This window comes from Echinops telfairi, unplaced genomic scaffold, assembly GCF_000313985.2.
Source record: "Echinops telfairi isolate 266 unplaced genomic scaffold, ASM31398v2 ScPeMD7_25;HRSCAF=90, whole genome shotgun sequence".
NCBI classification, from domain to species: Eukaryota; Metazoa; Chordata; class Mammalia; order Afrosoricida; family Tenrecidae; genus Echinops; species Echinops telfairi.
Window position 1 is genome coordinate 286,042 of NW_022103922.1, and position 13,207 is coordinate 299,248.

General features: G+C 48.4%; 1 protein-coding gene across 6 annotated transcripts in view; it reads right to left on the reverse strand.

Annotated features, from left to right (window-relative positions):
* Nucleotides 1-13,207, reverse strand: part of EHMT1 (euchromatic histone lysine methyltransferase 1) — a 114,806-nt gene that overhangs the window by 83,257 nt on the left and 18,342 nt on the right. For 3 of the 6 annotated variants that reach the window (XM_045289160.1, XM_045289159.1, XM_004714419.4), the window contains exon 1: nucleotides 5,008-5,063. The exons of 2 other annotated variants lie outside the window; for them this stretch is intronic. In XM_045289160.1, coding sequence (XP_045145095.1) covers nucleotides 5,008-5,052 — 45 coding nt within the window. In that variant the 5' untranslated portion in view covers nucleotides 5,053-5,063. Of the gene's footprint in view, nucleotides 1-5,007; nucleotides 5,065-13,207 lie in introns of those variants that run through there. One more of the 6 variants, XM_045289157.1, reaches the window with a different exon arrangement.

The following is a 13,207-nucleotide window of genomic DNA, read 5'->3' on the forward strand; positions in this document are numbered from 1 at the left end:
AGGTGCCGAAGGGATCAGTTATCAGGCATCAAAGAACAAAAAATCATATCATTGTGAATGAGGGGGAGTGCACAGTGGGGACCCAAAGCCCACCTATAGGCAACTAGACATACCCTTACGGAAGGGTCGCATGGAGGAGACGAGCCAGTCAGGGTGCAGTGGAGCAACGATGAAACATACAACTTTCCTCTAGTTCTTAAATGTTTCCTCCCCGCCTTTCCCCGCCCCCCCACTATTATGATCAACTCTACCTTACAAATCTGTCCAGACCAGAGGATGTACACTGGCACAGATAGGAGCTGGAAACACAGGGAATCCAGGACAGATGATCCCTTCAGGAGAGTGGTAATAACAGGAGGGTGAAAGGAGGGTGGGGTAGAGAGGGGGAACTGATTACAAGGATCTACGTATAACCTCCTCCCCTGGAGGATGGACAACAAAAAATGGGTGAAGGGAGACGTCAGACAGTGTAAGATATGACGAAATAATAATTTATAAATTATCAAGCAGGGAGGGAGGGGGGAAAATGAGGAGCTGATGCCAGGGGCTTATGTGAAGAGCAAACGTTTTGAGAATGATGAGGGTAACAAATGTACAAATAAATGTGCTTGATACAACTGATGCACGTATGGATTGTGATAAGAGTTGTACAGGCCCCAATAAAATTATTAAAAAAGACAAGGATTTGTGTGTGTGTGCGTGTGTGTGTGTCCTGTCCAGTGGCATACCCCTAAGTTTCTATAATAGTAGCCCCTGTCTATGAGTATAGGTAATTAATGCCTGATGGAGAGGTATATGAGGTGGGATGGATAGATGGGTGAGTGGATGGGGTGAATGGATGGACAGGTGAAATAGACAGCAGGTGGGTGGGTAGGTGGATGGATGATAGGTGGGTGGCAAGGACTGGACAAGTGAAAAGGTGGGTTGGGTGGTAGGTGGGCAGGTGGATGGGTGGACAAGGGTAGATAGTGGGTGGTATTATGGGTCGATGGATAGGTGGGTAGGTGGGGGTGATGAGTGGATAGGTGAATGAAAGGGACCGAACGACAAAAACATGGGTGAAGAGAGAAAGGATGGTGTAAGATATGAAAATAATTTATCAAGGAGTCACGAGGGTGGGAGAGGGAGGGAGGGAAAAAAGAGGAGCTGATACCAAAGGCTCAAGTAGAAAGAAAATGTTTTGAAAATGATGATGGAAACATCATCGATGTATGGATTGTTATGATACAAGTGATGTATGGATTGTCAGAAGAGCTGTAAGAGACACCAATAAGATAATTTATATAAAAACAACCCTTGAAAACCATCAGCAGAGCACCAGCGCTCAGACACCACTTTCAAAGAATGGCTTAGCGTCCCTCCACCAGAAACTGCGCGTCACTCCTGCAGCGTCTACACAGCATGATGGGATGAAATGCACCTGAAACCAGTTCTGAGAAAGAGACTCTTCTTCACAGCACATTCTGAACACAGGGGGACAAAAGGTTGTGAAATGGTGCCATCCCTTGTAGAAGTTCTATGTGGCATCTGGCAGTTCTTCAAGGTGGCTTGCCCCAAAGCTAAGTATAAATCAGATCAACTCTTCTGATTCTACAAACCCTACCAAGCACCACCACAGCTGACCAAACCAAAAACCCACTGCCATCAAGCTGGTTCCAACTCATGGTGATGGTGGTGGTGGTGGTGGTGGTGGTGGTGCTGCTGCTGCTGCTGCTGCTGCCATTGTTAGGGGCCATCCAATGGGTTCCAACCCATAGTGATGCACAACAGACGGAAGCTGCCCGGCCAGCACCATCCTCACAATGTTCTATACTTGAGCTCACTGGTGCAGCCTTGGGGCCAATCTGTCTCCTTGGAGGTCTTCCTTCTCATCACTGCCTCTCTACTTTACCAAGCATGATGTCCTTCTCCAGGGACTGGTTTCTCCAGGCAACATTTCTGAACTAAGAGAGACAGTCTCTCAATCAAAGGAGTACTCTAGCCATACTTCTTCTAAGACAGACCAAAGCGACCTGTATAGTTTCCAAGGTGGTAATCTGTACGGAGCAGGCAGCCTTCTTGTTCTCCTGCAGAGCAGCTGATGAGTTTGAGCCACTGACCGCTAGAGGTCCCTGACAGCACCACCAGGGCTCCTTCACCCGCTGGAGCGCCACAGCTCTAGACCACCACAATAGATAACCAGCCCAAGAGTAAATCCTCCTCCCCTAGTTCTCGAAGAGCAGGGGGAAACAGCTTCGACCTCAGATATTTAAAATTTTCAAAAACAATGCTTTTTCACTTGACCTGTGTCAGCTTTTGCACACACACAAAGACCTGCAAAAGATCCATAGCCCTCCGAGCGAAGATAAACATCTTCTACCACTAACGCCACAAAACCCTGGTGGGGCAGTGAGTTCAACCCACCAAGTCCCCCTGGAAGAACAGTGAGGTTCCCTGCTCCTGTGGAGAATGACAGTCCTACAATTCCAGGGCCCAGTTCTACTCCATCCTCCAGGGTCCCTGGGAGTGACAATGAACTTGATGGCATGGGTTTGTTTTGGACAACACGAAAAACCACTCTTTCTCTTAGCAAATGAGGGCCATGCAAGACAGTATTTTGACTTCTCATGGACTCTAGACTTTCTGGAGCAACAGAAGGTAGGCATCCCATAGAAAGATGACCCAACAGAATGTACAAATTATAGAACAAAACCACTGATATCACATGGAAGTGAAATTTTACTGAAGATCATTCAACAATGGTTGCAGCAGTATATTGACAGGAAGCTGCCGGAGGTTCAGCCAGATTCAGAAGAGGTCATGGAACAAGAGAGATCACTACTGATGTCAGATGGATCTTGTCTCAAATCAGAGACTACCAGAAAGATGTTTACTTGTGTTGACTGCTCAAAGGCAATCGACTGTGTAGATCGTGAGAGCCTAGAGAATGGGAATTCCAGAACATGTCATCGTGCTCTTTTAGAACCTGCACATGGTTCAAGAGGCAGTTGTGTGAGCAGAACAAGGGAATAATGCTGCATGTTTTAAAAGGAGAAAGGTGCGCAACAGGGTTGTATCCTCTCACTCTTCTTATTCAATCTGTATGCTGCCCGAATCATCAGAGATGCTGAATGATATGAAGAATACTGTGCAAGGATCAGAGGAAGATTTATTAGCAACCTGAAATGTGCAGATGACCCAGCCTGGCGTGCTGAAAGTGAGGAGGACTTGAAGCCCTTGCTGATGAACATTAAAGATGGCAGCCTTCAGTATGGATTAAAACTCAATGTAATGAAAATAAACATCCTCACAACTGGATAAAGGTTACATCATGATAAATGAAAAGATTGAAATTGTCAAGGATTTGATATTGCTTGAATCCACAGCAATACTCATGGAAGCAGCAAAGAGATCAAATGATGCATTACAGTGGGTAACTCTGCTGCGCAAGGCATCTTTAAAGTGTTGGAAAGTATGGATGATACTTTTGAGGACTAAGGTACACCTGACCCAAGCCACAGTATTTTCAACGGCCTCATACACATATGAAAGTTGAATATTGAATAAGGAAGACAGAAAGAGAACCGATGCATTATGAATTACGGTATTGGCGAAGAATGTTGACAGTCCTGTGGACTGCCAAAAGAACAAACAAATCTGTCTGGGAAGTAGTCAGAATGCGCTGAAGATGACGAGACTTTTTTCTGACACACTTTGGACATATTGTCAGGAAGAGACGACTCCCTGGAGAAGGACACCATGTTGGTAAAGTGGAGGGGCAGTGAATAAGAGATGGACTGTCATAGTGGCTGCAACAATGGGCTTGAGTATGGGCATAATTGTGAGGATGGGGCAGGACGGGCAGCGTTTCGTTCTGTTGTACACAGGCGGGCTATGAGTCAGAACCAACTTCAGTGTACCTAACAGCAAAGGGGTAAGTGAACTCTTGAAACAAACGCCATGAAATGATCACTAAAGCTTAAGCCAAAACTGCCTCCTAAAGTCTTCCTATAGGCAGACACTTGTTAAACTTAACTAGTAATAAATGATCTGCCTTGAGCAATATGCTCATATCAACTAGCTAAGTGGGATCAAATTGGCCTCAGCAACTCAAAAGATTTGATAAGGACCTTCGGAGTCAGTGCTTAAGTTAATGGGGGGAAAAAATCACTACCATCAAATCAATTCTAACTCACAAGGACCCTATAGGACAGGGTAGAACTGTTCCTGTGGGTTTTGGAGATGAATTCTTTAGGGAGTAGAAAGCTGCCTCCTCCCTCAGAGCAGTTAGTGGTTTCCAACTGCTGACCCTGCAGTTAGCAGCCCACTGCATAGCTCGCTGCATCACCAAGGAGAAACCACTCAGGAAAGGAGGTGAGGCCAGCTGCCCCACTCAGGAGTGGGACCAGTGTCACAGAGAGCTGAACTGCTGTTTGCTGGGTGTGGTCTCAACAATATCAGTAAAGGTAAGAGGGAAACACCCACCCACCACCAAGGCTCTTTGGAAATGTGAACAGGCGTCCCAGAAGTAGCCCTGGAGCCACATGTTCTGGCCTCCTCAACCTCCCTTCTCCCCATGAGGAAGAGGAGGGAGAGGAAGGTCAGTACCAGAGTTGCACAGGGTCCACTCAGTGTGGCCTGGAGAATGCTCTAGGTTCCATTCAGAAAAGGTGGGAATCCCTGGGGGGCGGGGGAGGGGGGCCGGTATTCCAGGCCCCAGCAGGTCTGCATACCTGGTGACACAGCCCCCTAGAGTCCCCTCAGGGTAGCCCCTGGCAGCAGTGGGCAGAGGCAGCAACAAAGGAGCTGCCTTCCTCCAGATGCTGCTGCGGCACAGCACCCTCCCCCATCCACCCTTTTGTTCCAAGAACACAGTCCTGCCAGGCACCAAGGCGGCGCCCACACAGCCCTCTGAGACCTCCCACAGCTGGTGCGGACCTGGGGGCTCCTGTGCCAGGGCACAGGCCCTGCCAGTCAGAGGCCAGCGAGGGAGGGGCCATGGCAGCAGCCCCAGCCCTCTGGCCTCACCTGCGGGCCTCGCTGCAGCCAGCACCCGCCTCCATTCCCGATCATCCCTGCGCGGGGCCACGGGGGCCAGGAAAAACCGGGAAACCGCGAAACCCGGTTAGTCTCTCGGTGGCGGCGCGGTGCTCAGCGCAGCCTCTTCCTGCCCAGCAGCCAGTGGGAAGCAGGCTTCCCGGCGCAGGCGGCCAGCCCCGTCCAAAGCAGAGCCCACTTGGGGCAGGGGGTCGCCCAGACCCGTCGAGGTGGGCCTGGGAGGCGGGACAGGAAGGGTGCTCACTTGCAAGAACCTCTCACTTTCCGTCCTGCGGCCCACCGCGGGGCGGGGAACGGCAGCAGCTGCACCCCCACCCCGGGCATGCTCAGTAGCGCCCATCCCCAGCCGTGCAGCCATTTCCTGAAATGGAGGCTCTCACAGCAGAGCCACCCCAGCCCCTCAGCAGGCTGCCCACCTTGGCCTGCATGCACACCCCCGTCAAGGGACGCAGGCACTGTGTCCTCCCTACCTTGCCCTAACAATGGCGAGGGGCTCACCACAGAAACCGTGATCCAGCTTACCTGCACGGGGTCAGTTTTCTGATAAACAAATACAACACCAAGCAAAAGCTTTGAGGCTAGCTCTAGGAAAACAAAAGTGAGTCCGTGGCCCTGTTACCCAGAGCCCACAGGGCAGTGACCAGAGGAAGTCACCGAGCCCAGCGGTCAGTGCACAATGCCCCTCCCCCCTGAGGGCAGGGAGTAGAAGCACCTGCTCAGCTCTGGATGCTGTTCACACACACACACACACACACACACACACACACACACTGCCCTAGCCCACCCACGTCCCCACCCCTCACAGCAGCTCTCTCGAGATGGAATGCATTACAATAAACATCTGGAGTTCTTTGACTCAAAGTTCTTTGACTCAAATACTTTATAAAATATTTGAGTTTCATGCAAACTACAAAAAAAAAAAATTCCATTGTCAAGGATGATGAAAAGCAAGTAAATGCTAACCTTTCTCTATAGAAGCTATTCTGAAAGCCCCACCCACTCTCAGTCAGTGTGGACACTGGTGCGGACCACAGTCCAGCAGAGATAGCCCTCTGTGCTTGAGGCTGTCCCAGAGGGAATTGACACAATCTCTTTCAAAGACACACACATACACCCTTTGGTGGGCCAATTCCATCTTTTCATTCACTCCAAACAGTTGAAACATTCCTAGATTACAGGAACAAGCGTCCACTGCACGCTTCTCTCCAGATATTTGCGGGCGCCAATGCAACGTGTCCAAATCAGCCCATCTCTTCACTGCTGCCTGGCCCTCCTACCTAACAACACAGCACCAGGCTGGCTGCTCGCTGGCTCCCTCTGATGGAGGACACAAACTTCCTGCATCCACACCTACACTGACAAACTGCTTGCTCAAAGTTTAAAATGCCAAACATCTTTTCTTTTTCTCTGCAGGTCTTTCCTTGAACTACAAGTCTATTCTCAGCATTCTGGGTAGGAGGCAGATTTCCACCTAGGCCCTCAACTCTACCTACATATCTGGCTTAAAATCAAGCCTATTTCTTCTAGGCAATACCTAGTTCCTCTTTTGAGCACATCCAATCAAGTACAGCCCAATGATGGACTTACTACCTCTCTGTAATCATGATGATCATATTGATTTTACATCAAATACTTGGGCCTATTTACAATACCAGGTAGGAGAAACATTCAATATTCACAGTGCAGTCACTTAAACACATACCCTTAAATCTCTTGCTGACACTCAGATTTAACCTCCACCCCTGCTGTTTCCATTTATGTGCATAAGGCTCTTCTCCCCTCAGCTGCTGCATATTGTTTTCATACATTCCTTTCAGCTGCTACAGTTAGGGACCACCATCTAAGAATTAAAAGTTTTACTTCACGTGTCCGTTCTGCTTTCCCTCACAACAAACCCTACCTTCTGACACCAACTAGGGGAACTCATGGGTTAGGGCCACTCTGACCTCCTCCAGCTCCCACGGCAGTCAGCCACAAGGCAGACGTCAAACACCCCCCACCCTCTGTCCTTGTGAATCCTATTGTGACACCCACCATCCCCCGAGTGATGTTGAACACCGCACTCAAATTTCCCTGCACTCTGCTTTTCTCTTGGGTTCCACAATTCATTGCAATGGCCACACAGAACTCGTAGACAACGCTCACAATTAGAGATTTATTAGGAAAATTAATAGGTTACAATTCATGTGCAAAATGCTCAAGATACAGCTGGTCAGTCAGGACAGTTGATTCCCTGCCATGCCCACAGGCAGGCTACTCTCAGGTCCTCAGCCTCTTGGGCTGGCCTCTGCCCTGCTCAAGCAATGTTAAAAAGCTCTTCAAAGGATGCCAATAAATGTCCAACGGGCATGCCACTCTGCTACAAGCCTCAACTCAAAAGCACTTGGCTCCAGCTCTATCAGTGGGCAAACCAAGCTCCCCTACGTAAGTGCTCCGATGCTCCTCCCTCCACAAACCAGTCTCCGGCCCAAAAGCACTGAGCTTTACTTGCTCTGTGGGTTGGGGCACCCACAACTCTGCCTCCCGCTCTTGTTCTAGGTTCTGCTGCGGCTGCCCCGCGGGTATCCTGGACATCCAGGATCTCCCAGCTCTTGTTTCTGGCTAGTGATGAGAATCCCCTCTCCCCTGCTTCTAAGATGGCTTACCCATCAGTCAGGGTAGCCATCAATTAACCCTGTTAACAATCAGTCACAGCTGAATCATATAATCACAATCAGTAGCTTGCGCACCTTCTCACCCAGACCCCTCAAAAGAATGCAGGTCCTTTCGGTGGTCGGCTATAGGTAGAATTCCTACGATAAATGCAAATTGGTACAAACAACAACAACAAAAATTAAATTGTGCTGAGCAGGGTGAGCTTTCGGAGTATGCGTTTTTCCCACTAGGTGAGCATCAAGCAACTCGCTCTGAGTTAGTGCACCCAATGGCATTGCCTGGGAAGGTTCTCTCTGGTCACACTGAATTTTTTCATAAAAGCAGTTTCGCTCAAACCTCATTTTTTGTGATGGCCGATTTAAGAAAATGGCGGGCAGCTGTGGCATTTTTTTCCAGCTCGGGAAAAATGCCACATAAACTGTTGTGATCTTGAACACAGCTTACAAGGACAGCACTATGGGAAAAACTCAAGTGTACGAGTGTTTTCTCATTTCAAAAAAGGTGAAGTGTCGATTGGTGACAAACCTTGTTCTGGATGTTAGTCAATTTCCAGAACAGGCGAAAATGTCAACTTGTAATGCATTTGGAGTTTGTGCCACCAGGTCAAACTGTAATCAAACTTTTTATTTAAAGATTCTGAAAAGATTGTGTAACAGTGTGCAACAAAAAAGGCCTGATTTGTGGCAGACAGCGGAACGAACAGTGGTTTTGCCACCACGACAATGCACCTGCTCACACAGTCATCTCAGTGTGCCAGTTTTTGGCCAAAAAACAGCATGCTTCTGTTGCCCCACATACCTGATTCACCTGACCTCACTCCATGCAACTTCTTTTTGTTTCTGCAAATGAAGAGGGACACGAAAGGACAGTGATTTGACAACACAGAAAAGGTGAAGGAAAAAATGAGGGAGGTGCTGCCAGCCATCCAAACAGATGAATTTAAGAAATGTTTCCAAGAATGGAATTGCAGATGTGACAAATGTATTAAGTGTAATGGAGAGTACTTTGAAGGTGATAAGGTTGTTTTGTACAAAAAATTAAATATATAGACTTTTTTTTTTTTTAAATCCAGCTTTGGGGGATACCCCCATGTAATTCACTGAACTGTACCAGGTGTACAAAAACTGTCCAACTTAGAAAACACAAATGCGAGTTTCCATGCTAACACAGTTTTTTTTTAGTTGTACTTAGTAAAAGTTTAAAAATAGACTAAGAAGGTAAAAATCAGTAAATTAGGTAGAAGACAGTTTTGTAGCTCTGGTAAAAAAGTACCCAACAAACAGCAGCAATAAACTAAAGCAAACATCATCCTAAATGAGACTATTCGAACTCCCTTTAGAATCCAGAATGCTGACAGGAAGCCTTTAGAGTCTGGCAGCAAGGGAAGTCAGAGCAGACTGTGAAACAGGTGCTTGGGATGCCTGGGGAAAGGAGAGCAGCCTTCCCATTATTTTGGTAAATCTGAAAATGTGTCCAAGTAAAAAGTCAACAAAACATAAAAAGAAAGATGATACAGACTAAGGAGTACTCACTAGCATGGCTTCTACTCAACAAGGCACAAGATGCTGGGGACCTGGGGCCTGAAAAGGGAGACATGAGCAGACCTGGCGGAGAGCTACCATCGTGAGGCTATTGAATCCCTCCCTACTCTACATTATTTGTTTTAAAAGGGAAAATGTTAACTTCCCAAAAAATAAAGTCTTGAATGTCGAAAACAAAACTCTGGTCAAGAGTACAAAAGGTGAGACAGAATACGTTTGATGGGGTGAAGAATGCTTTCTTAAAACGCAGAGAAGACAGGCTGTACACTACACTGTCTTCACACTACACACAGTCACACATAGAGACGTGGAAGCAGTAAGAAAAGCACAAAGACCTCCCAAATCGGAAGATGGCATTCACAGACCCTGCCCACAAGAGGAAATACATTCGGACAGTAACCCAGGATACTGGTGGTGGAAGATAGCGAATGAAGATGCTAGCAAGAAGTGACTTCACACTCAGTAAGAGGTGGGCCCAACAACCCCCTCTCTGCCTCCACCTTCAGAGACCCCAATGCTGGCTTGGTTCCACACTGAGGGCGAGGCCAGTGTGTGCTCGGCATTAGGAAAGCCTACAGCGGGACATGTAACTCAGTGACTTGGGAAGTCCAATCCAGGGGCATGAGGGACAGTAGAGGACCACTCCTGGCAGCACTGGCCACAACTGTGGAGCTCAGAATGTGGGAGACACGTGAGCCACTGAAACCCCCCTCTGAGGATGGATACCAAGACTGCTCTCTAACAGCCACTGGGAGAAGGAAGACAAAACCGGCAACAGCAACATGCACAAGGTGAACCATAGCCACATCCATGAAGAGGGAATTCCAACATAACACTCTCCTTACAGAGTAAAGAGCCAGTGAAACAAAAATATGTCGTGTAGAAATACACCTAAGTGCAGTGAAACCACTCACACACAATGGAAAGCCTCGGGCGGTAGGGACAGGGTTCAGGGTGGTGGGTGCCAGCACCTGCCAGCTGGACTGTGTCTATAAGTGCGTGTGGGCATGCATGCTTGAGTGTACAGATAGAAGGTGTCCAAAAAGGTTATCTGGGTCATAAGATCATGAGCTGTTTTCTTGTGGTACAGTAATGAAAATATTTGTCTACCTAAAAAAATTTAATATATGTTGTTCCAATTCAATGACAAAGCTGAAGTCAAACCAAAAAAACATAGGCAAGTGGATCATTTCAGACAGTGACAACTTAGGGAAGCAACTCACCCCTGGGCACATTTGAGCTGTACCCAGAAGACTGAGAAAGATCATTCTGAGCAAGAGGAACAGCAAGTGTAAAGGTTCTGAGGCAGAGGCAGGCCTGGTACATCCAGGAATAGGCCTGGTGCACACGATTGGGTAGGGATTGGCCCGGTGCACTGGAAAAACAAAAGACGAGGCCAGCTGCCGCAGGAAGCAAGAGTGCCCTGGGCCAGCAGAACTTTGCACTGTCCCGAAGCGTTAGCGTTTGAAGGGGAGAGAGGTCTGTGTGTTTCTCTTCTGAGGTCCGCCCTAAATTCCTGGCAGAGAGTGAGGGCAGAGAGCAGTGAGTGCCCAGGTGGAGGACTTCTGCCTGTCCTACAGAGGGGTGCCTTGTCCTGCTAGACCTGCTCTGAACGGGGAATGTGACCTGGAGGCAGTTCTCGTTTCCAGAGCGCACTAGCTTCTGTGGGTAGAAGGCTGGGAGGCTACTAAAGCACCCAGGAAGAGCCCATCAGTGGTGACAGCTACAACCTAGCACATGTGGTCTGTGCACGAGGGTGGCGCCAACAGAATGGTCTGGTGGATGGTTGGGGGAGAGCCGAACAGAGCATGGATGTAGAGGAGATCCTGCCCAGGAGAAGCAGGCCCCACCCGGTGACCAGTGTGGACCCTTGGAGCTGCTCATTGGAGGTAATGTGCTACAATGGGCAGAGGCGCTTGCCACTGTGCGTAAGAACCCTGGCCAGTGTATATCCACAGGACACACCCATCCTGTCCAAGCTTTCACTTTGTTTGCACAGAATTGCAAAGCGTTTCTTACAATCTTCTTGTCCCAGAAAGCCAGAGGGTGCTCAAAGACTCATGGGGACATGCCAAAAAGACACAGAAGCTTGCTGGAAAGAGTACCATTGGTCAAATTTGGGATAATCCGAGCATTAAAAATAAAAAGGTGACATTTTACATATTTTAGCATATTTAACATGAATTCGTGATTCCATATAAAGTCAGAAAAGTGGGGCTGGAACTACAGGGGAACAAAGCCCCTCTTTGGGAGGAAGACTCCTGGGAAAAGGCGCTAAGTGGCCAGCTTGATGAATGACAAGGCAGCACCCCCTCGAGACGGTGGGGTGGGGCAGGGACAGAAGGTGCGGTGCAGGGAGGCAAAGAGAAGGGCCCCCAAGAGCCTGCACAATCCTGTGGGCTTTGGTGAGGTTCCAGGGGAGCATGCCCCTCACCAGGCTGAGGGAGGGAGCTGACAGCAAGCAGGACTGTAAAGCACAAGGGCAAGAAACAGGGGGGGCCCCAGAGCTGTGGGCTCGGGAGGATGGTCCTGAGGCGGAAGTCCTACAAGAAGGGAAGGATGTACCATTTAAGCACAAAATATTCCTGTTCCTTGAGGTTTCCTCATCCCCTGCTATCATAACCCCAGTCCTGCCTTTGAGCTCTGGCTAGACCAGAGCATGTACAATGTTGCACGTAAGAGCTCAGGACAGGTACAGAAATGGGAGTAGAGATACCAAGAGGGTAGGGGGAAGGTGGGGGAAGGAGGAGAGGAAGAGGGAACGGATCACAATGATAGATGCATAACACCCCCAACCCCACCCAGAGGGATGAACAATAGAAACGTTGGTGAAGAGAGACAGTAGTCAGTGTAAGATATAAAAATAATAATTTATAATTTATCAGTTGTCCATGAGAGTGGGAGGGTGGGGGCGGAAGGGGGAAAAAAAGAGGAGCTGATACCAAGGGCTCAAACAGAAAGAAAATATTTTTTAAATGATGGAGGTAACATATGTATGGCGGAGGAGGAGGAGGAGGGACAGCAGGGCGGTGTGGCTGCCTCAGCTGACATGGGAGTCCATGAGAGGCCAAGGAGCAGGGGTGTCCTGAGGTGCTGTCTGGGCAAGTGCTGGGCAAACGGAGCCCACAACCCCCCAGACACAGAGAGAGGGAAGCTGGGCTTTGGGGGAACTGCAAGTGTAAGGAGGGGCAGGAAACAGAACCAGGGAACTGAAAACTCGGGGATGCACAGGAAATGGGAATGGCCTTGTAGTTTAGAAAATTACATCATGCAAGGCCACTCATAAATTAATCAAACACCTTAAAAAAAAATCTCCCAAGCCCATCAACAGGGTAAAGGAGAAGCAGGGCAGCAGCATCTCTGAATCCGCAGCCTTTCCTGATGAAAACCATCAAGACTGGACTAGAAGGTACATGCCTTAGCATGACCCAGGGCACGTGTGAGAAGGCCAGCAACCAACAGTCTGGAGGAGACTGAGAGCTCCCCATGAGACCAGGAACAGAGCTCAACAGAAGTTCCCTCTAGTCAGCGAGGCACCAGAAGTCCTGCCAGAAAAATAGACAAGAGTGAAAAATCAAAGAGCCCAGGGAAAAAAGCACAATTGTCTCCGCTTGCAGGTGCCATGATCTTCTATGTAGAAAACCCTAAAGAGCCCATGAAAAAACTTCTAGAGCTAATGGAAGAATCCGCAAAGTCACAGGGTACAAGGTCAACAGGCAGAAGTCAGTTACTGAAAGAGCAATTAGAGAAACAATGCTATTGACAACAGCATGGGAGAGAATAAAACACCGAGGAATAAATCAAACCAGAGATATATGGGGTTCACACGGAGACAATGATAACCAGTGATGGAAGAGATTAAAGAAGATTTACATAAACAAAAACATGTTCCATGTTCACAGTTTGGAAGCCTTAATAATCGTTAAGATGCCAGTACCCACCAAAGAGACCTAGAGATCCACTTACGATTCCAA